The sequence below is a fragment of the Cylas formicarius genome, unplaced genomic scaffold (genome assembly GCF_029955315.1).
Source record: "Cylas formicarius isolate icCylForm1 unplaced genomic scaffold, icCylForm1.1 PGA_scaffold_10__41_contigs__length_53128322, whole genome shotgun sequence".
NCBI lineage: Eukaryota > Metazoa > Arthropoda > Insecta > Coleoptera > Brentidae > Cylas > Cylas formicarius.
In genome coordinates this window covers 28,104,237-28,128,445 of record NW_026844214.1, presented here as the reverse complement: position 1 = coordinate 28,128,445, position 24,209 = coordinate 28,104,237, and the positions used below count along the sequence as shown (strand labels likewise).

General features: G+C 33.6%; 2 protein-coding genes across 8 annotated transcripts in view; one reads left to right on the top strand and one right to left on the bottom strand.

Annotated features, from left to right (window-relative positions):
* The window catches only part of LOC132697543 (high affinity cAMP-specific and IBMX-insensitive 3',5'-cyclic phosphodiesterase 8), a 230,865-nt gene that overhangs the window by 74,896 nt on the left and 131,760 nt on the right, over positions 1-24,209 (top strand). The window contains exon 1 of one of the 5 annotated variants that reach the window (XM_060663144.1): positions 23,300-23,678. The exons of 3 other annotated variants lie outside the window; for them this stretch is intronic. The gene's annotated coding sequence lies outside the window, so the exon portion shown is untranslated. Of the gene's footprint in view, positions 1-23,299; positions 23,679-24,209 lie in introns of those variants that run through there. One more of the 5 variants, XM_060663149.1, reaches the window with a different exon arrangement.
* LOC132704895 (solute carrier family 25 member 46-B-like) lies at positions 3,470-8,237 on the bottom strand. Of its 3 annotated transcripts, XM_060675228.1 has the most exons (8): positions 8,173-8,237; positions 7,858-8,118; positions 7,756-7,801; positions 7,517-7,701; positions 5,868-5,924; positions 5,699-5,815; positions 5,395-5,562; positions 3,470-3,843 (listed from the first exon to the last, which is right to left on the bottom strand). In XM_060675228.1, exons 2-8 carry the CDS (start codon positions 8,113-8,115, stop codon positions 3,580-3,582), a joined length of 1,095 nt encoding a protein of 364 aa, XP_060531211.1. In that variant the 5' UTR covers positions 8,116-8,118; positions 8,173-8,237; the 3' UTR covers positions 3,470-3,579. The 3 variants fall into 3 exon arrangements, with proteins under 3 accessions (XP_060531211.1, XP_060531203.1, XP_060531196.1); XM_060675220.1 differs by having other exon boundaries at positions 5,395-5,815; positions 7,756-7,859; positions 7,914-8,118; XM_060675213.1 differs by having other exon boundaries at positions 5,395-5,815; positions 7,756-8,118.

Genomic DNA, 24,209 nt, shown 5'->3' with positions numbered 1-24,209 from the left:
ATACAAGGTGATTTTGCAACAGTTGCATTTTGGCACATCCTTTGTAGGTCGGTTATTCCTTAATTTATCAAAATGTTGAAAACTGGTCTGGATAGAGTTGTTTTGCGTAGGATCCAATAGAGTAGTCAATTTTCTACTGAAACTCACAATTTTTTATACATAAACAAAACTTGTGTATTTTCAATTGAACACCCTATATGACTAGCTTTGTTATCCAGATCATTTTTCATCATTTCGATAAGTTAACGCTTAACCGACCTAATATGCAACATAAAAAATCACTTCGTATTTAAAAAAATAAAAGAAATAGTATACCCTTACGCGGGATATTTTATGTTCGCCAACAGACTTTGCAAAATCAATTACGAGAAGCTTTTATCATTCCGGAAAAGACTCTTTCAAAGCCCCACAATGGCGCCTAGTAGGTTAAAGCGTATCCACTGAATTTCATTAAATTATTTTTAAAAAATTAAAAGCCACTTTTTATGGATACCATATTTCCATTTGCGTTGCCAGGAAACTACAAAACATCGCTTCCTACGGGATTATACAACCTCCACCATTCTCTTCGTTTTTATTCGTGTTATTTATATATCTATATCGTATAAATATAATATTGATTATCGCAGAGTAAACGTTAGCGCTTTTGTTTGTATTATATTAAATGTTCTTTGATGTCTAACCGCGATTATTGGCGACGCATTGGCGTGGAAATTATATTTCCGAGTTTTTCATTTGACTCAAACCAGTAAATTTTGTTTTCAATGCTCTAACTTCTGAAGCTTCCTATATTTGTGATTTCTCTCCGCACTTTAATATTCGGTAACGAATTTAGACCAGAGCCTGTTGCATCTAAACTGTCTACACCGGCTGTCCTACTTGGCATGGCAGCACCTTACATGCGGATAAGTCACAACTTCCCTTGAATTGGTGGTACCTATGCCTTGTTTTGTTGTAGCAGTTGACGAGCGACAGACACCGATATTTTTAAAATGTGTAGGCTGAACGATGATTATCAACGTTTAGATATTTCCATCAATTTAACATAATTATATAGTTGCTAAAAATTACTTTTTACATCGACCTTTATCTCTACTACTTTTAAAGAACTTGGCTTTTTACGTTTATTAATTATTTCCTTTTTTTCTGGGTCAAAAAAATCTGGTTTGTAAGTTGTTAGTTATATCTAAATGACTTTGGCTTTTCAAAATTAGTTCATCATCAAGGATATTTTTAGCTTTATTCTAGAATTTGTTATATATGTTGATTATAATAAATAATAAATTCCTCGTTTCCTTAGTGGCAGTCGGAGTGCTGACTAAGAATCTGTTTTAATTATTTTCAACCAAAATCAATAATAAAATTACTGGATTGAGCAGCCCTAGGTCTTAAAATATTTTTAGTATGAACAGTGAATAAACAATAATCTTGGGCTTTGGATCATGATTTGTACGTTTATTTACATTAGGCTGATTAGAATACCATTTATCACAAACCAGACACATAACACCCATTTTTAAAACACAATTGCGAATTAAAAAGGAAGAACAATACCAATAAAACGACGTTATAGACACGACCAATCAAATCATGGAATGTAACTTGTGATTCAGCCGCTCGTCAGCACCTTGTTTATTTCTCGGGCGGTGGTTTTAATTAGGTGGGGTGTATATTGGCTTAAGTATGTTTCATTGGAGTTTGAATTGTTTCTCACTCACAAGAATAGAAGATGTTCATATAATTCTGTAGATTGCTGTGACTGACAATTACAGATTTACTTTGACATATTGCTAAGCGATATTGATCAATACTGATAAGTTATTGACACAGTTATTATTGTTATTAAAATAATATTTCGCCAGCATTCGTGAAAGAATGTGCTTCAAGTATTCTATCAGAGTAATAAGAGTAATGTTCTTTTACCTAATCCTATCCAAAACAACGCTTATGTGATTTCATCATGCAAAAAAGAGTGTAAATTAGAAACTTAATTGGGCAACGAAAAGATCCCTTTTTCCCACAATATAAAATTATTTGGCCTATACATTGATACAACTCTTAACCGCAAAACAATACTGTGAATACCTAATATCAAAATTCAACTTCCAAAGTTATGTTCTGCGAAAACTAAAATCAGTTCTAAATATCGCAAACCTGATTCAGATTTATTTAACGAATATTGATGCAATGTTACGATATGATGTCCATTTCTGGTATTGGTCAAATTTCGCTGGTAAACGAAAAATTCGTAGTTGTAGAGATTATTTAAAAAAATATATTATTTTAACTGTAACGTCTTTGTTTCTGTATGAAATTAGAAAAACAAGTGATATAAATAATTTAAATACTAGAAGTAGTTCTAACCTCCGCATAAATATTTGCAAATCGAAATCGGCTTTCCTTTCTCCCCGAAAAGTAACATAAAGGCGTGCAGATCTTTAAAGCTTTTCAAAGTTACATTAAAAAGCTTTTTATTAGGAAAACTTTCTATCGTGTGGAAGATTATTTACAAATTTCATCATAGAGTCCGTGCATCATTGTTGTTTTTTATTTTAGGTTACTACGGCGTCATGAACATTGAGAGTGCGTTTGGCGAATGTGAACTGAAAAGCACTTTTTTTTTCGTTTTTTGCACTTAAACTGCATTAAAGTTGTTTCATTATGTATTTACATATAAAATAAAATAAAAAACGCTGAAACACGTGTTTCTTCAAAGGGTGAGATTTACCCTCACAGTTTAGATAGGGAAGGCGGATTTACAGGCACCTCTTTTTAAAGTTTTGTGTTATACCCTTACAAATAAGTTAAAATTTTAAAACTTTTTCGTTTATTTCTTGAGATATTACTTGAAAGGATAAAATACAGCAAACAAGAAACAATTTCCAAAACATTTAAAAATTGTCATATTACTTTCATGGTAAAATAATTTTAAATTAAGTGGACTGACCGACCCTTAATTGGCTTATTCAAGTACTTGATCCAGATAAGTTCACTACGACAAATGATGCACATTTCAATCAAATACTCAAAGCGCTCACCATGTTCTTCCGTGCAATTCTATATTGCGTGAAATAAAGCATTTTTAAAATAATAAAAAATTTGCTGAACTACTGACAAAATCGATTCACATTTACTACTCCCTGCATCGAACTTAAAAATACTGAAATAATGAAATACAATTGTTAAAAAAAACAAAAGATAAACTGCCAAATATAAAAAACAGAAAAAAAAAACTACCTACATCTTAATAAAGTTTTTTCGATTTTTTGACCCAATTTTCTAAGTAGTTAGCTACTTACCTGTCTAAACTAACTTAAATATAACTCCGCCTTGCCTATCTAAATTGTAGGGGTAAATCTCACCCCTTAAAGGAGGACGTGTTTCAGCGTGAGCGTGAGCCATCTACAAAAATTTACACCCAGTGACTGTAAGGAACTAGCGGTTTGAGTTCATTTATGTCGGATTCAGTTCTCTTTTTTTTTTTCAAGTTTATTTATCGTTTTATAACGCGTATATAATAATCAAGCAATAATAATAAACTATACAAGTGAAACACCACGTCGCATAAAAATCAGACGTTCATGACAGAAAACATTTCCAATTGCCTAAGCAATCGATAAGTTTCGCACGAGGTTTGCTCGCCCTTAGGCGATGGTGAGTAGTCCATATTATAAAAAAATGAACGACGTATCGTAAAACGAGTAGCCCGATGCCCTTGTATAGGCCGCCGGCGCCCTCCTCGGCGACACATTTCGCGCAACCGTCCATAAACCCTTCGTAGTCCGTGAAAGTGCTGACCACAAACTGACCATCGTCGATATTATCGATGAGGGTTGCCGTACACTGCAAATTGTCAATTAATTTTGGTTAATTAAGGGTATCTTCCGTTATTCATTGAGCTACAGGGCTGTGAAACTTACATACTGCTCTTAGTTCATGAGATACCGGGTAGTTTTGAAAGATTTAATTTTTAGGACCACTTCAAATTGCAATTGTTGTTGACAGGGCATACAAATATTCTTTTATTTAGAATTTTTTCCCATAGAACTAACTCCGTGGCATACGTTTTTATGACGTATTTACAGTTATTAGTATTTAAGAAAGTTATATACAGGGTGGTCTGAATTGGGGGCAAAAATAGTTTTTTCATAATTTCAAAAAAATAACTTCTAGATTTTGCTTTCAAATTTGATAACTATTATCGCCACTTAAAATAAATTTATAGCTTAGATAAACTTGTTTTCGCAAAACCAGTGACTCCTGAAAAAGTTTTAATTAATTTCAATAATAAAAAAAGTAATATGTCAAAGGTTTATGCCAATTTTATTACTAAATTTAAATAGCCGAATCAATTCTAAAATAAATATTCTCTTCAGTTTTTTCGTTAAAACGAACCGTTTTCGTACCAATTTCATTATTACTTAAATTGATTAAATTAATTTTCCTACTCCCGTCTGTAAAATACCTAAATTACGCACTGATCTAGCGCGCTGAAAGCATCACTTTACCACGTGAGTTTCTTGTCCCACGGATCCGAGCCACTTCGGACATTTTCGGGATTTTATTGCACAGGTTTGAGAGCAATCGGATGTTTTCGGAGATATTTTCCACGCCTTGAATTTTGACGTTTGTCAATTCTGACGGTCATAGCAGTGAATGCATTCGTGTTGTTTTGCAAAAGTGTACCCAAAAACTAGCGGTCGTAGAAAAAGTATAGTATGCAACACGTTCGGTAAACTTTTTAAGTCACTCGTTTATTAAAGACTCGTTCCGTTGCACTCCGCTGCGCTCCGCTAGTGTCAAATAAACTTGTGAGTCAAATGCCGTTTACCGCACTTGTTACATAATATACTATTTTAAATGGCCATATAACCTACCAAGTTTGAAAGCAAAATCTACAAGAGATTTTAAAAAAATACTAATAATTTGTAGCAATGTTTCAATGTTTTTTTTCTCTTATTTTCATCTGCTGAATGCGTTGTTAATTCGGACCACCCTATATTTGTTAAATCTATTTACAGACCATAGACATTGTTCGTTCTTGGCCGTTTATCAAAATTGCCATGCAGTTTTTTCCAGATACCACCAATTAAATTGCAATTTTCGAAAATTGTAATAGTTCAGTAGTAGGGCATGACTGATAATAATCAAACAACAACTTAGCAAATACAAAATAACCTACGCGACTGCATTCTACAGAAAATAAATATTTTGCTTTCTTTTAAAATGCCGCGTATCTCAAAAACAAAAGGAGCTCTGAAAATCTTATTTAAGACGTTTTTATTTTCACGAAAACGTAGCCTTATTTTGGTTGCTTTATATTTAAAAATAACCAAGATTCTCTTCCCAAAAAATGGGACACCGATTCAGTCAGTTAACTAAAGAAGAGTTCACCTGAACACATAACCGGTGGAGTATAGTTTCGTACGGATAAAATACGACGTCAGCTACGAAGTCAGTGATCAACGGAGCGAGCAGCTCTATGTCCTCCATCACTTCTAGAACGGCTTCCTCTCGCAATTCTTTCGTGTAATAGAAATTCTGTGCCGGTGAACACTTCAGCTGCATAAGTACAGTAACGGCTTTTTGCATCATAGGCGTAAACCAACTTTTAGCCAAGCCGAACGCGACTGTAGGTACAATTAAGACCCACACTGGCAACAATCTCACTTTTGTCGGAACTTTTCGCATTACTAACCTTCCCAGCGGTTCCATTAATATATACGATATCGATAACCGTTCGTTGCCGGTGTGAGTTTGGACCGTTTGGATCAAAATGGCCGGATAGAACGGCGCCAGCAGCCCCAAACTGACACTGAAAGAGACACTAACTAATATAAAGAAGGTTCGATGTAGAAGACACTCACCACTTTAAGATGACGTGACTGTAGAATTCTTTCAGTGAACTGTGCAAGCTGATTTCTCTTAAAAATTAAAGGATTATAATGTAATGAAATTGCTCTTTGTTGCTTCGAAAGCAAGAATATACGGTATTATCAAAAAGGAAAATTTGTGGGTTTCATTGTTATTAAACACTGGGTATTAAAAACAAACCTACCAAAATGTTTAACTTTTACTTCTACTAGTGCTATTTAGCTCCGAACATGTAACAAGCTTGTTATGCCAATAAGAAGGCTGATTGATTTCAACTTTTTGTAAGTAAGTTTGAGGAGGTGAAGATATCTTAAAGATTTAAACTTCAGAGGTTTCTTTTTGTGTATAAAGCTGTATCTACTTGTTGGGTTGTTCGTTTGAGACTAGAAAATCACTAAAGGCTCGTTACCGTAACAATTTCGTGTCGTACTTGAGAATATCTTGCTCGTAAGTTTGTGTTTTTAATTATATTTTTAAAAAATAGATTAGCGTGAGGTCCCAGCTTTTCTAATTGCGTATAAGGCTGCTCAAGTAAAAAAAATAGAGCGGTAAGACAATCGGTGTATCGACGAAATGAACGGATATCTGCAGTATAATTTTAACTGCTTTTAAATTTACCGGCTTCAGTTACGTGCAGTATTAAATAAGAAAAATTGATGCAGATAAACACTGAAAATTAACAAATCAAGTTCTCCAAATTTCAAATACTCTTCCAAAAATGACACTTACTTAGAGACTCACATAATGATAGTTTAAGGTTGAATATTATATTGGCAGATTCAGTTGACATATTCTCTCAATTGGAGATTAGTATTCATCCACAATCTCAGATTTTTTGATTTTTAATAAAGAAAGAAAGAACTTTTTACAAAGACTCTTAGTATCAATAGCATCAAACGCTTGGCTACAATCTAACGGAATAAGACACATTTTTTAGTAAGTGCGGTATAATACTAGATCTCCTATATTTATTTTTATTTGGAAAAAAATGCATTAATAATTTTGCATTGCAAAAATATTTAATAAAGATCAGACAATAAAAATGTATATGCTTTTAAATGGAATTCCCTATATATTTGAAACCGTAATTATTGCTGAATTTTCATTGCAAACTTTCGGTCCGCAGCTTTTATAATACCAAATATGGACTTTATGTATTACTAAGTTTATCGAGCCACCATCAAGACATCTATAAAACGTTCTTTCACTAAAAACGGAAATTTTGCAGCAAATAAACCAGCCGCAATGCACATGTAACGAAAATGAAATGTGAGAGTGTATCAAAAATTACCACGAAATGGTTTAAAAACTTTTCTATCTCGTTATCGTTATTACATCACATTCTCCCAGATTATGGCTTTGTGCATTGTGCATTCTGATGATGATTTCTTTCACCAATATGAGAATCGCCCATGTTCATCTCCCTCGTTTAGCTCCGCTTCCCTCAGATAGTATATATGAGCAGCAGCAAACCAGTTTCAGTTAAGCTTTAAAGAAGTTAACAGGATGAGCAAGTTCGGTTTGTCAACTACCGACACAGGAGGAATCCAGATGATTTGAAAAATTACTATCTCGGAAACTGTAAAGCTCTGTCGAAGGAATTTTAATTCCCCAAAATTTATTATAGATATTTAGAACTCACTTTGGCCAATTGGTTCTTGTAAAAAGCAAGTCTTCGACGTAAAGCTGCAAAGCTCTGGCCAAAAGCACAGCGCTGCATCCTTTCCAGAAGCTGCTCACTCCCTGCGTTTGATACAAACGGAAAACAATCCGGATTAGTCTGGTGACACACGGAAATACGTTGTACCGCACCGAATGATTGTGCAACTAGAAACCTGTTCATAGGGCTAGGTTGTTTAAAACGCGAATGTAAATTCTTGCCTGACATTGTCGCTGGAACACGCGGAACGGATGGGTGACTACATGTCTAACAACGAAATTTACATAATTTATGGCAGATTTTCTCAGGCGGGCATCGCTTACACCTGAAACCGAGTATACGCTGTGAAAGCGACTTCGCTTTACATCAACCGGATTGCCTTTCTTGATGGGGGATTTGTGAGTTTCATAATAAGGTTTCCAGAGCTGAAAAAGTCGCACGCAGTCTTTGTGTGGGTCCAGTTTTTCGAAATTTCGTTCCATGTGCTCCGCGATTAGCTCTTCCGATCGGCTTTCGGCTGGATCGTTTTCTTTTAATCGTTTAAATTCGGGAATTTTTACCGCTTCCAGCATCGTGTCCATAACCTAAATTGCACCGAGAGTGTAGACGTCCCCGACGAATAGCAAATATACGTATACCGTTTTAACCGGAATTTGCAAGCAATCGTATAACGGTGAAATTTACATTTTTGATTGCCTTGAATTCAGAAATATGACATTGACAACTCTAACTCGGTCAGGCTGACCTTTTGATGAGTCGACATTTCTCTAGCAAAATTTAACAGCGCAGCCAAAATACAAACTAAAAGTTACTAAATAGGAGCACTTATTTTTACTTATTTGTGTAATAGGCAACTTGCAGTTAATTTCTTACCTGTTAAAAATATTCTTCTTTTATAATTTTACTCACATTCGAAGATGAAATCGCCGTAAATCGGATTTGGTGTCAGGATGGACTATTGTGATGCGAACGAGGTTAAAACATTTAAATAAATAATAAATAGATGTTGATTGACTACTCTACAAATACTAAGTTAAGAATTTACAGAAAATAATTTTAAAATTGTTTTAAATAAATAAAAAAATGATTCCAAAAGCAGAAGTTCTAGTCGATAATATTATGCTCACTAGTTGTCTAATACATTTTTGTTAAATGTTTTAAATAGTTTGAATCCATCTTTTTATTTTTGATTTAAAATTTGTTTTTTAAATTTTTTATTTCAACATGTTTGGCAGGGTGTTGTAAGCTCTCAGGGCATAGTTCTGAGAGCATTATTGTCCAATTGTTTTAAATTTTTTTGGTAAATTTGCTATGCCTTGATTTTGTCATTTTAAGATTATTGTCGTGATATAATTTTTTATATCTTCTTTCGATATCTCTGTAGCTTCAATACGATTCAGCGGAAAGTTTTTTATGTAAGGATTCATACAAACGTAATAAGAATAGGGAAATAAACTAACCTATAACTTAATGTCTAAATCTGATTTTTGCGTTTGCCCTCCTTGCCTATGCCGATCTAAACAATTCATTCTCGCAAATCACCAAAACAAAGAACTAGATCTAAAATGGAATGGCAATATGATAGACAAACGAGGCAAATTTTACATTAAAAAACAACTGCCATTAAGGGGGATTGTTGTCTTTCTCTTGCTCATTTATTTGATAGGGTGAATGTGGGTGTTCTCGTTGTTATAATTGCTTTATTTGATGTGCATAAAATATTATCTTTAATCCTTTTAAAAAAATTAAATCTAACTTATTTAAAAACTTTGGAAAAAAACCTGTTTTTCCGAGAATAGAAGTATATATTTTTTCAAAGAATTATTTCCAAAAAGGCAACGAGAAAGGATTTTAGGGAAACGAACTGTCGAACTGTCCTAGAAATGTGGTAAGTAAATCGCCCAATTGTTGTATTAAATTTTAAAACTCGGTTTCTACAAAAATTTCTAATGTAGGACATAGTTACACTGAGTTAAAGTTGAGAAAATTTGAAATCTCTTTTGTTTAATGCTTTTTGCTGTATCTCTGCAAGCAATGTGGTGGAGGTATTCGAGTATTTACTTAAATAAATGTCCGTATCTCCAAAAAAGCTTAACACAATTAAAGAAACTTGTCGTTAAAAAAAAGCGTTTGTGCCTGCTTACCTTGCCACCAAGTGGAGTTTTCTGACATACTCGGGCAACAATTCTGAATAAACAATAAATGCAAAGACATGAGCCCAACAACCCAGTGAATACCGCATCTCAACATCTTTATCCTGGCCTAAACTATGGATAAAATAATTTTATGCTTTTCGTTATTGTCAGGTAGAAAAATTGCGAAGTAATATAAAAGAATCTCTTATTACATTTATCGGTCATTAGTTTTAACGAATAAGACAAAGGGAAGAACCTCCACTGCTATACGTCTCACTATATATAACCCTTGTCACACAAAATCGATATTTAGTTGGAGTTCATCTTTTTCTGACTTTTGCAGCAGTTAACATATATATAAGTGAAAATATTAAGGACACATTATATTATGCAACAAGTGCGGTAAACGGCATTTGACTCACGAGTTTATTTGACACGAGCGGAGCGAGTGTTTAATAAACGAGTGACTTTACTTTTTCTACGACCGTTAGTTTTTTGGTACATTTCGCAGAACAACACGAATACATTCACTGACATGGATGTCAGAATTGACAAACGTCAAAATTCAAGGCGTCCGAAGTATCTCCGAAAACATTCGATCGCTGCCAAACCCCGGTGGTAAAATCCCGGAAATGTCCGAAGTGGCTCGGATCTGTGGGAAACGAAACTGACATGGTAAAGCGACGCTTCCCGCACGCTAGATCGGTGTGTAATTAGGAATTTTACAGACGGGAGTAGAAAAATACTATTTCCTATACAAAGGAAAATCTATAGAGATCATCAATTTCATAACTTTAAAACTAACCAAAACTAACGTCTTGACACTTTATATTAATTAATAAGTTGAAAAAGGTGTTAAGTTTGAAAAGCTCTGCGCACTGCAGCTCCTGGTTACTCTTCGTGGTTATGTCTTTCTTATACAACAAAGAAAAAAATTCAATAGATTCGAGTTATATTTTGCAGGCCATCTCATGGATCCATGATTTGGAATTCAGTTATTTCCAAATGTGCTATGGCAAACCATTCTGTAAGAAACAAGTTTGGCAAATTCGATACAAAGGCCAATTTGCCCTTAATGCAAGACGTAACGCTCAAATGGTAATTTTCGTAAGAAAATTTAGGTTTTGTTTAATTTTAAAAATAAAAAAGTCTCATTTCTTAAATTTAATTTGGTCCACCCTGTACGCGGATATGTAAATCGACCAAAAAAAATAGACGTCGAGCCAGAATCCTTTATCGTTTGAAACGTTTAGTCCCTCTCGAAAAGATTGACACTTCAATTCGTTTCGCTCCGTGCATGTAACTGTACTCGACAAATCGTAAAATGAAAAGTCAACTAATTATTCACGAATATTTGTCAACCTTCGTATGCAAGTGCGCTGTTTCGCCCGATGACGCTATAAAAAAAATGTTTTATTTCGCACGACTCGCGCCCAATAATTCGGGTTGTCGTTTATAATTTGAAGATTAAGCAGGTCGAGTCTGTATGCAAGTTAAACCCGATTTGTGAGAGATTAAGGTTGTTGCGTGTAGTCAATATAAAAAACTTTGCTCACCACTTGTGGCTTTGGGGGGTGTCTTGTTTGTATTGTCTGATGAAATGATAATAATACTTAAATCAACTAGATTTTCATTGATCACATTTGAAGTCACACAAATACAAATAAAAATTAAAAAATCTTCAAAACCTTCGAAAGAAATTAGAGAATCAGTATCAAAAAATACTGATAAGATTAAATTCAGGTCGATAACGTTCTGAGAGTTATCGCTGCACAAAAGATTATCCTTCGAATCTTTTTTATTTGTGCGTCGATCTCTACTGCTACTGCTACGAAAACCAATCTAACAGTGAAAACGCAAGCGATTTAATGTGTCAATATGATTTGTTGAAAAATGCACAAGAGATGATATCAATTGAATTGGTGCCTTGAGTGAAAAATCTATATATCTAATTGTGAAGACTAATGCCGGGATAGACATAACAGATAAAATTGTGCGATAAAGTGGTAAATTAATGAGCCGTTGGCAAATACATCTTACAAATGGGATATCAGATGTATAAGTTGGTTTCTACATCATCCTTAAGATAGAGCCTACGTATATTGACAGGCTAACAAAAACTATATACATACAATTTGAGGCAGCATAACGGGCAACTTTAAGAAGTCCGCTGTTCTCGCCGTTTCATTCGGAAGTACGCTATCAGTCAGATTTTCTTGATGTTAGCATTTAATAATGGAGCGTTCGATCCCTTAGGAGTGCGTTTACGCTGTTAAGGAGTTTTATTCTTATTTACACGAGCGTCGTGCCTTTCGAAATCATTTTAACACAAATCACAATTAGCCATTTGACGTTGTGTTAATATATTAAAAATAAACATAATATGTCTGCGAATATTTTATACGGATTGGAATGGCATGCAAAGCAAGTACGGATGTTTTTTATTAGCAAATATATTGGATAATTTAATTTTGTTAGTTTAACATTGAATGATATGTTTTGCTAAGATCTTTATAATCGGTTTTGTAATTAATTGATTTTTGGTTTTTTAAATTTCTATACTTTCATAAAGTTCTCTTTCTTTGGTGTTAGGTTCTGTTAGTAGGACTTTAACTTTTTGAAAACGAAATGTGTGTTTGGTGTTCTCGCAATGGGTATGAAGAGCTGTTTTATTTTGTTTGTCAAACTTATGTCCGTTGATTCTATTTTTTAAATATTGGCTTGTTTGTCCTATATACGCACTGTCGCAATTAGAGCATGGAATTTCATATGCTATATTCCTTCTTTTTTCAACTGGAATTTTTGCTTTGGGTTTAGTGAAGAGATATGTTTTATAACTTTTGTGTCCTATTTGAATTTTGTGTTCCTTGAAAATGGTTTGGAGTTTTTCTGTTTATATATATATATATATATATATATATATATATATATATATATATATATATATATATATATATATATATATATATATATATATATATATATATATATATATACATATATTTTTTTTTTCAACAAATCATATTGACACATTAAATCGCCTGTTAGACTGGTTTTCGTAGCAGTAGCAGTAGAGATCCACGCACAAGTAAAAAAGGTTCGAAGGATAATCTTTTATGCAGCGATAACTCTCAGAACGTCGTCGACCTGAATCTTATCAGTATTTTTTGATACTGATTCTCTAATTTATTTCGAAGGTTTTGAAGATTTTTTAATTTTTATTTGTATTTGTGTGACTTCAAATGTGATTAATGAAAATCTAGTTGATATAAGTATCATTATCATTTCATCAGACAATACAAACAAGACAAAACAAACAAGACAAATGTACCAAAAAACTAACGATCGTAGAAAAAGTAAAGTCACTCGTTTATTACACACTCGCTCCGCTCGTGTCAAATAAACTCGTGAGTCAAATGCAGTTTACCGCACTTGTTGCATAATATACTGTGGGTTATATATAGTGAGACGTATAGTAGTGGACGTTCTTCCCCTTGTCTTACTCGTTAAAACTAATGACCGATAAATGTAATAAAAGATTCTTTTATACTACTTCGCAATTTTTCTACCTGACAATAACGAAAAGCATAAAATTATTTTATCCATAGTTTAGGCCAGGATAAAGATGTTGAGATGCGGTTTTCACTGGGTTGTTGGGCTCATGTCTTTGCATTTATTGTTTATTCAGAATTGTTGCCCGAGTATGTCAGAAAACTCCACTTGGTGGCAAGGTAAGCAGGCACAAACGCTTTTTTTAACGACAAGTTTCTTCAATTGTGTTAAGCCTTTTTGGAGAAATGGTCATTTATTTAAGTAAATACCAGAATACCTCTAACACATTGCTTGCAGAGATACAGCAGAAAGCATTAAACAAAAGAAATGTCAACTTTTCTCAACTTTAACTCAGTGTAACTATGTACTGTACATTAGAAATTTTTGTAGAAACCGAGTTTTAAAATTTAATACAACAATTGGGTGATTTACTTACCACATTTCTAGGACAGTTCGTTTCCCTAAAGTCCTTTCTCATTGCCTTTTTGGAAATAATTCTTTTGAAAAAATATATACTTCTATTCTCGGACAAACAGGTTTTTTTTCCAAAGTTTTTAAATAAGTTAGATTTAATTTTTTTAAAAGGATTAAAGATAATATTTTGTGCACATCAAATAAAGGAATTATAACAACGAGAACACCCACATTCACCCTATCAAATAAATGAGCAAGAGAAAGACAACAATCCCCCTTAATAGCAGTTGTTTTTTAATGTAAAATTTGCCTCGTTTGTCTATCATATTGCCATTCCATTTTAGATCTAGTTCACTGATAATCGAATGGTTTCAATAACAATTTCAACTATGACTTAACAATGATGTCAGATAATCTTCTAGTGTTTTGGTGATTTGCAAGAATGAATTGTTTAGATCGGCATAGGCAAGGAGGGCAAACGTAAAAATCAAATTTAGACATTAAGTTATAGGTTAGTTTATTTCCCTATTCTTATTACATTTGTATGCATCCTTACATAAAAAACTTTCCGCTGAATCGTATTGTAGGTACAGAGATATCGAAAGAAGATATAAGAAATTATATCACGACAATAATCTGAAAATGATAAAATCAAGGCATAGCAAATTTACCAAAAAATTTAAAACAATTGGACAATAATGCTTTCAGAACTATGCCCTGAGAGCTTACAACACCCTGCCAAACATGTTGAAATAAATATATATATATATATATATATATATATATATATATATATATATATATATATATATATATATATATATATATATATATATATATATATATATATATATATGTATATATATATGTTCGAAGTGTTTTCGGAGCGCGAGCATTGAAGATGCCAAGTGAGATTTTGGCGAAACGTCTGCAGGATTCCAGTCGGATGCAGGATTTGCAGGATTCCAGTCGGATGCAGGATTCCAGTCGGAGTTCAACGAGCGAACGGATGATATTCCGGAGTATAGTGTCATCATATATATATATATATATATATATATATATATATATATATATATATATATATATATATATATATATATATATATATATATATATATATATCATCAAATCATCTGACATGGGACAACCCTGACCTTCCCATTCACCGGACCTCAAGTAGTCAAGATAACCCACCAAAAACAATTCCTTGAAAGAACGGATTCATCGAAATGTGGAAAACACACCACTAGCAATGCTGCATGCTGCAAAAACACGGTTGGAAGAATGTGTACGCCTGAATGGACATCATCTTCGCGTTTATTAAAAAAAAATAATTAATGCTTTTCTTGTTTTTACAGCCTTTTTTTAAATCACTCCTTATTCTGCCTCACCCTGTATTTTGTTTAGGTTGTTAAAACGAATCCCTGTTCCCAATCCGACTTGCCTTTCGTCACAAAGAATTCTTTAAATGGGTCTGGTATATCAGATCTTGGGTAATAGAATCATATTCTTTATTTTCTGATTTGTAGTAAAATTATTTTCATTTACATGACTGCGCCCAGGTAGTATAGCCGTGGTTTTTATAATCATATCGGTAGTATCTCGACTAAATGAGTAAAAATATCCTAAAAATTTTCACGAAATGAATTGTCGACTGTTGTCTCTAGACGGACAAGCAAAACCATTCAACGCATCCGCAACCAGGAATCAAGTCCTCTTCGAGAGAAGTTAAAACCTTCACGAATTTAAAAAACACCTCAAGACATTTTCATCTATCAATGTGTCAGAATTTTTGGTCGCTGTTAATAGAAAGTCATTTCCTTCTCCCATAAGCAAAATATAGGAAAATTAAAATATATTTGTGTTAGTGTCTTATAGGACGCTGTTTTCTTTGTTTGTTTGTTTAAATGAATTTGTGAAAATCTTACGGACATATAACTCATTCTTCTCTTTTTATATGACTTGTTGTTTTTAACTTTTTTGTTGTAGTGTTCGGTAATAAAAAAATACAAATGTATTCGGTAATATTTATTGTCAATGCGGAATTAATGTCGCCGGTATTAAACAAAATTACCGTCGACGTTTCAAGTAAAAAATGGCGTCTCGCAAACGCAATTCTATTAGTCCATCGGACGACCAAATGCGGTTAATGACGGGACTGTCACGCCCGTGGTCAAGGTGTAGTAAAATATACGACACGGTGGTCGTAAAAGTTAGCAGTTTGTTTATCTAATCAGATTTATTGGCCACAATAAGATTGACTATGTGAATTGTCTTTTTTTTCTTATAGGAAACGATCGATCGCCATTATTGGCGGCACAAGAAAAGAGTTATATCGTCCATAAAAATGTATGATTTTTGCCTTGTACTGTGGGAACGATACTTAAGGTATAACATTTGTAATACACCATCATTTCGTAATATTGTAATGTTTGTTTCCTATAAGATAATTAACAAAACAAAAACATAATACACATACCCAACAATAGCAGCAGTATTTCTGACGGATGCGCTTCCGAATTTTGAGTTACGAACTTAAGTCATATACAAAAAAAGATAAATACTTTTACAGGAATTAAGGACGTCCATAATCCTTGTACTTTGAAAACGATAATATATTAGGAACCAAAATTATTTTTAATATAGTTTTTTTTATGATAAATGAATTTATCCGTAAAATAAAACTTCAAGTTAAATAATTTAATTTCTACAAATTTTTACAAATGTGGAAACACAAGACCCCATTCAGATGATAATTTATCCATTGTCTACATTTACATATAATCACCACACGGCGGCAATAGAAATAGCCCATGCGGCGTGTTAGCTCCTATTCCCGTCGGAATGTCCAAAAAAATTGGCGTCAACAATTTTATGCTTCCGGGAACTACAGATTTACTTGGCGCAAACAAAATTTAATTTGAGGAAATATGGTATAACATACCATTCATTTAACATTCGCTTTATTCCAGTTAATTCCAAACATATGCGATGCTAAGTATTGTTTAATTCAGAAAATAAATTGGATAATTTTTGTTTGTTAATGTCGGTTTATAGAAAAATTCAGTAAAACTTTATTGGCGCTATAAGAATATAATTTACAAAATTGTGGAATAGTGAATTAAATATTTTAGTTAAGATAATTAAATTAAAATCAATTTTGTCTTAACAAAAGCTTATTTAATGTAAGTTTGGTTGCTTCAGAATGATTAAACTCGATATTTAAATACCGACCGGTATGTGTAGGTTTCCTATATACAGAGATGCTGATCGAGTCATTATTTCTACTTACTACAACATATCGCTCTCAACGGCAAATTTAAAAGTCTGTCGCAAAAAATTAAGATGACTGAGAATGAAAGCTGTGAATCGATTCCATTTCAGATGTTGAAGAAATCATGAAGTGGATCAGCGATCTGGGTTCGCCAAAACAAGGGAGAATACGGTTTTGACAACAGCATTTATTTTCACACTTAGAATTTACACTAATACAAATTTACTGAGTACAATCGGCATTAAAAATTGGGAACTATTCGAACAGCTCAATCGTCGGGAGCCCGTGGCCGTCTCCCCTCAGGGCATTCTCGCCAAAGTGCCGACTTCCCCGCACTGTTGCGACTACACTTTTTTTTCTTGAAAGCACTACAATCGTCAACATATCTTTTGTCAGACCCTAGGTTCAAGAATTGCCGTCGTGAGTTTCAAACCAAAGAGTGATGGGTACAGCACCTAAGGAGCGAAGTCCTCTCTGGAAGTGTTGTATCCTTTCTGAATCTGGCCTCGATAAACGTTGTGTAAACAAAAAATATCCTCGGAACTGGTATCAATCTACGACTAACAAATTCTTGGCTTGCTTTATTGCAGAAAGTTGAAAGAAAAATTGCTTAGTTTCTAGAGTGAACTAAGAGCAAAGAGTAACCTTTACCGATTCAGTTTTAAATTGCCATCAATTGCAACCGTCAGTTGGTGATAGTGGAAGTTGTAGACCGGCACAGACTCGCCATTTCAGATTGAGCGTTGGAGAAATCCTTGAATTATTAAGTGAGTGAGAAAGTTTTGTGTTGCGGGAATAAACTTTTCAACCTTTGTCAGCGGAGATAAATCATTGCAGTATCCTTTTCTATTTTCAAAAATGTCGCCTTCGAACAAGAATTTGCAATGCAAGTATTTATACGATTTATATGTATAAATGTAATATGTAATCTTTCGGTTTGTCTGGTTTCTAAAAGTATCTATTTAACATGAAAACACTGTTGTTTTTTAAATAAGATTTTATTAACAACATACAAAAATTAAGTTAAAAAATAATAATAATTCGCGAACAAAATTAAAACATGTTTTAACACAAATAATGAAATATGTACATAGGTAATAATAAACGCACTAACTTGTAGATTTTAATAAGCATTTGTAATAATAATTTGTCATTAAATATATTTCACCATTGTTAACTTAAGTAACTATGGCATAACGTCTTACCAAAAGAAAATTGACCAATAATACTCTATTAATACTAATTTTTAGACATCAATGTTCAGTTCTTTAATTACAACTCACATATTGTAAAAAAGAAAATAGCAGGTGAAGCTTACCAGGTTGACTGACAAAATTTCACCAATATTTAATATACCACCTATCACCTAATATACTAAATATTGTATATAGATTTTTACGTAACCTTGTAAAGTTAGTTAGCCCTTATTATTTTTAATATGTTTAGCAAGTGTTCTATACAGCGCCTTATTTATGGGACACGTGTCTGGTAGTTAAAGCACTGTGTTGCTGTGACCCAACTATCAGACACCGCTAAAATAAATTATTAATTATTTCTCTAACTTGCAGGGTAATTGATTTAATGCAATTGTATAAAATTCCAAATCTGCAAAAAAGTTTTACCTTTCTACATCCGAAGAATTTACTAAAATATTTTATTATATATTTAATATGCTAAAATGTTCAAAATACATACATGTATCAACATACATGTGTAAACAACATAATTATTGTAAAAAAAATATTTTTGGGACTATTGAATTTTTGAGGCTTTGGATTAAACTTTGAATGTTTCTCATCCCTAAAGACTTAATTTTCAAGAAGTAGGTGAAACTAAATTAAATTATAATAAATTGTAAAAAATGTGAGATTGAACAGTGATTTGCAATTACTCAATTATTGGAATTATTGGCACACACATTGGACCCAACTAGTTGTACCACCGTTTTCTTTTAATTTGCATCCAACATGGGGTCCATGTTTCTTTTAAACAAGAAATATTCATTCTAGAAAAGATTTTAATGGAATTTGATCAGCATGACTGTCCATTCCGTTGATAACTAGAAAAAATTCATTGTCCACTTTAAAAAATTTGGATTTTGCGTGGAAAGGCATAAACGTAAAGCCCTTACTAGAAAGCGATACAATTTTTGGCTGGCCACGAAAATAGTTGAGAAGTGTAAAGTAGGACCGAATTTAAGGGACCTGGATTAATGAAAGTTATTTTGTAAAAAAAATGTGCTCGGCACTGTTTCTATTTCGTGCCTTTCAAAGGGTATTAGCGTGACTTCAGAAAAATAATCGTCCATATTGGATGCGATGGATCTTTAAAAGAAGGACACATTTTGTTGAAAGGATTGACTGTCTTCCGGCTATCTTCAGTAGTAGTTAAGGAAAACGCAAATTATCATTCACGACGCATAGACAAGGTTCCAACTTTTTCTTGGAGAAAATAAGAAATTATCTACCGGACATATTGAATTTGAGGATAATTTGATAAAACATGAACTATTACATATTGTAATTGACACAAACATCGTTTCGTGAAATATGCCGTGAAAGATATATCAGAAAAATATAGCGTAACTATGCTACGCACGCCGCCGCATTAGTGTGTGCAGTGATTTATAGCAAATCCGAACAGACCTTGAGCCACTGTTTGATCAAGCTATTGAGGAAGTGAAAGCGAAATTATTTTCTTCTTAAGACTTCACCGGGACGCTTTCAACCAATTTTCAGTGTTCAAATTATTCGTTTCCCATACTACTGTTCACTTTTTTGGTTAGTTATTAGAAAATGAATTATTTTTAGAAATGTTTCAAGCAAATGAGATATGAGGCTGATGAGCCTGAAATCGTTGCATACTTTTGGATTTCTCGTTTTAGATGTACGGGCGAACAGAGACATTAACCAATCTTTAAAAAGTATATTGACATTTTCCAAGTTGCCGTTATATCGCAGAGCAGTGGTTATTTGTTCCGGTGTAATTAAGATTCTATTTTTGTTATTGATCAGTCAAAATGGATAAATACTCCAGAGATTTCGTTAACTTTTGTATGAATATTACGATCTTCGTGCATCATCTGTAGCGCTTGAATCTCACTGCAGATTTCTGGAGTCCTCCCCCTTGGCTTCTCTGATTTTACGTGATTTGTGAATAAACCTAATTTATACTTGGTTTTATCTTTGTTGCATTTGATTTTATATGTTCTCCTTTGAATCATAAGAGTTAATTTTTTTTGTCATCGAGAGCTTATGTTGTCTACCTTTATGGCCTAAATAAGTTTCTTGAATTTTGACAATTGTATTGTTCACAGTTGCCCATAGGGATTCTACATAATTTTGTGTTATTCCTCGCCTTTAATTAGTACACAGCGTCATTTGTGTTCCTTTTATTTCGTTATTTTTAAGTAGTGCGGAGTCTTGCGAAACTCTGTTCTACTAAAATATTGTGATCAGAAGGAACATCTGCCTCCTTTGGCCAAACTGAATCAATCAGTCTATCTCCTCTGTCGTTTATTGGAAGTGGGCACTTATTGTAGTTGGTTCACCACGTCGGTTCTGATTAAACCCCATCGAACCAGTTCGACGTTGCTAATGCATCGAGAAAAACCTGCCAGCAGCAACAGCGACTGATTTTTTGGAGGCTTCGAGACACTTCCCAAATTTTCTTATTTCACATTAGCTATCCGAACTCGACTTTTGATATTGAATTATCAAAACACCCGCTCCTTCAGAAATTCAAACGCCGCTTTGAAATACAAAAATAAAGGAGTATTGTATAGAGACATCTAGAGAAACTTGTAAGAAGTAACCAGTATTATCCCAAATTGCCGTAAACTGGATAATGCTGAAAAAACAATGAAAATAAGCAATTGTTTGTGCCGGTATTTTTTAAAAATCTTTTCCTGTTGTGATTGGACCAAGTAGTTGTTCTAAATCTAAAACAGCATACTTTACATAGCATAGATTTTTGTAATTCGAAATAAAAATTTAGTTCAGTATTTTTTTTTTTTTTGGAAGCTGGGAAACAACTTTAAAAAAGGTATTTTAAATATCTTTATTTCAATGTCTTTATTCCCTGAAATTTACAAATTTTCTCTCTTCTCATATTTTAATCTGAATTGAAGTAGAAAAACGTTGTTGCGGGTTATTTATAACGCAGCGACTGGAACATGAGTTCAACACAAGGTCGATCGACAAATCTCATTCGACGCGTCCACACTGACTCAGTATGTGTGGTCGTGTTTATCAACATATATCTCCAAGAAATATTAATATTGTTTATAAAAATGATTGTATTAAATGAAGGATACAGAAGTGGAAGTGTAGAATCGACACAAAATACTAGTAACAAATATCTTGGAACAGGTATGAGGGTATTACAGTCCGAAACAGGTTGAAATATCAGGTTCACGTTCAATTGGCATGGACCGTAGATTTTCGTTACATTAAATCGGGTTCCTTTTGTGAGCGTTCCACAAAAATATAGCAAATGAATAGCGATACTTTCAGGGCGACTGTTATCTCAGACTCGGTAACATGGTCTGTGACCCTTCGGGTTACATATACTTTATCTATGGTCGCCCTTGATGCTTGTTTCCATACAGTGTGCAATATGTCACTTTTCGTGACACCAATTTTGTAATATTTATCTGAGTGGAGCGAAGGATGAAATTGCGTTTCAAAAGAATGTATTTTTGTCAATCCTGATCAAGCTACAATGTAATTAACGTCATGTCGAGATAAAAAATATCACTTCAATCCCTTGATCACTTATTGCCAAAATAATAGTGGTAGCTTCATCTGTTTCATGAAATTTTCATTTTGTCAAATCTTCGAATGAACATCCAGGATCAGATATATAGGGTGTTTCACGGCGATATTCTATTGATCTAAAATATTTTTAACGCTGTGCCTGTGCCTCTTCAAAAGAGTAGCATCAACATTGAATTTTAAATCGGACTCCACCAGTAGAAACTTCAAATTTTGGGCATAGCTTAGTGAGGTATCGAACACAATTTCTTTTTATCGAAATTAGTTGTACATTATATAGGGTTGGTCAAAACTAATGATTTGCTTACCAGGTACAAAAATGGTGAAAAGTGCATTTTTTTAAAGGGAACATAGTGTATAGTATCACATATTGTAAGAAAAAATTAAATTCTCTATCGAATGATGTATCAGGTCTCTATACCTGAATCGTATGGTTTCTGAAATAAAAGCAAGTTTCTCTGAAAACTGCATTACTTTGGCATAATTCATCTTTTAGGTGGTCATGAAATATCCATTTTATGGTAAATAATTCATTTTCTGTTTGGCAGTTCATTAAAGATTTACTCATTATTGATTGTGTTGCAAATTTTGTCATAAAATCGTTTCAAAATGAAATGAAACGAGTATTTTAATGCTGTTTTAATGAATTTGTTCATTACGCATGGACAATGCAATAAAAAAGAAATAAATAATAATAAAAGAAAATTTGCCAGAATTAAGAAAAGCTTTTAAGAAAACATTTTAAAAACTATATACACTCTGTTATAAATCATACATTTTCTGATTATAATGGTAATGGTACTGAGTTCCTCATCAGACGGTTTTTAAATAATAAGTAATCGTTTCTTTTTTTATTTAATTTTAAGTAATTATAATTAGGTACTAAAGTAATAGGTATTTGGAGCAGGTACTCTGTTGAACCTATCCGTACAATATCTGTTCCAAAAAAATACTTTTATTTTGGTTGTTTTTATAGACCAAAAACATTATAATTTAGTATGCAAACCATTTGCCAGCGTTCGCTTTGTCTGCACCAGTCCCAGTTGTTTTCGACTGCTTCGCCTTTCTTTCTGTAGCAAAATTGCTTTGCAACCGCAATCGCAATCAGCTCATCATGTCGTGTATCTCTACTTTTATGCTCGGGATCACTTGATCTCCACAGTACATTTCTATGAAAGGTATAGTTTGTTCGTCTCTCCAATTCATCACTTGATCTACTGTTTAGAATTTACAAAAACAAACGAATATAAGTAACTAGCAAACATACTCCAAAACAAATTTGTTAATATTACTTTTATTGAAAATGGAACGAATAAAAATGACTGATAGCATCAGGCCAAATGTTCAACACGTCCACACTAGTCAAATCGCCTTCCAGTGACCCATCCATTCGAAAAAGAACGCTTTTCGTCCAAAATCAAGATCATCGTAAAGCCGAAATGATGATGATCGTCCTTCATTATTGTATCAAACCGGTACAGCACGAACGACAGATGAAAAGATCACGCAGGCCCCAAATTAATCGTACTGCGGCAGGGCTGAATAGCAGCAGAGTACCGTCGCAGAACTTCAGTTGCCGACGGTACCACTCTGCGCCGCTTGGAAATTCCGGTCGTATCGCGGCTGGTTTTTTAACACGCCATTCATCAGGTGAAACGGTGCAATTCGACCGACCCGCGGAGTATCATAATATACGCCGACCAGTATCTAATCACAGTGCGGTATTTGTTTTATGGTCGACGATCGTCAGACACACTGCGTGTTCGTGTTTGTAATCGGTTTGGAGCGGAACGCGAAACTTCGTCGACGTCGAAAATCGCTCGTAGTTTTGGTTAAAAATATTCGGGGATCGTGGTCGTGATAGTTGCAGGTCGAACGGTGTCGTATCGGTTTGACAAGTGAAACAGGAAAGAGAAGAAATACGCGATATTTTGGTCCTGGCGGTGGCGATTGATCTCGTAGCTTTGTGGACAACCCGGAACATCCGTGAGGTTTGTGTCGGTTAGTCGAACTGTCAAAAGTGCAGGGTAGTAATAACTTGGACGGTCTTTAAGTTCGTTCCCTGAGAAGGTCCTTTGAACCTTATTGTTTGGGCCATTAATGTTGTTGCTCGGAAAGTATCAACCCAACTGACTATCGACTGTATAATAATCATCCTTTAAAGCGCTTTTAATTTAATTCATATTGCCACGAAGTGCATCGGGATTTTTATATGAATATAAACCCACCGATGCAGCAGTGATCTAAATCAAAGATCCTTTGAATTAATTTTTGTAAATATTGAAGCACGCTTCCTGAAAAATTAATTGCACACTGAACATACTATTTGTACAGAAATCGTAAGCAAATGGGATTAATTATTGATAGTCGATTTTATAATCCAATACAAACCAGACAATAACAAATTTGGTCGAATATTTGTTGGTTGGATTAGGAAAACCCAGGCAAACCTAATCAGATCAATGAATTAGTACCATAAACCCTAGCATAAACCGTTAGTTCTAAATTCCAAGTATTGGGTA

Excerpts from the sequence above, each read along its gene's own strand:
- LOC132704895 (XM_060675213.1), bottom strand. The coding sequence starts at position 8,115 with ATGGACACGATGCTGGAAGCGGTAAAAATTCCCGAATTTAAACGATTA. Across the intron at positions 7,702-7,755 it reads TGTTCCAGCGACAATGTCAG|TTGCACAATCATTCGGTGCG; the intron begins GCAAGAATTTAC and ends ACAGGTTTCTAG. Across the intron at positions 3,844-5,394 it reads TCCACCGGTTATGTGTTCAG|TGTACGGCAACCCTCATCGA; the intron begins GTGAACTCTTCT and ends GACAATTTGCAG.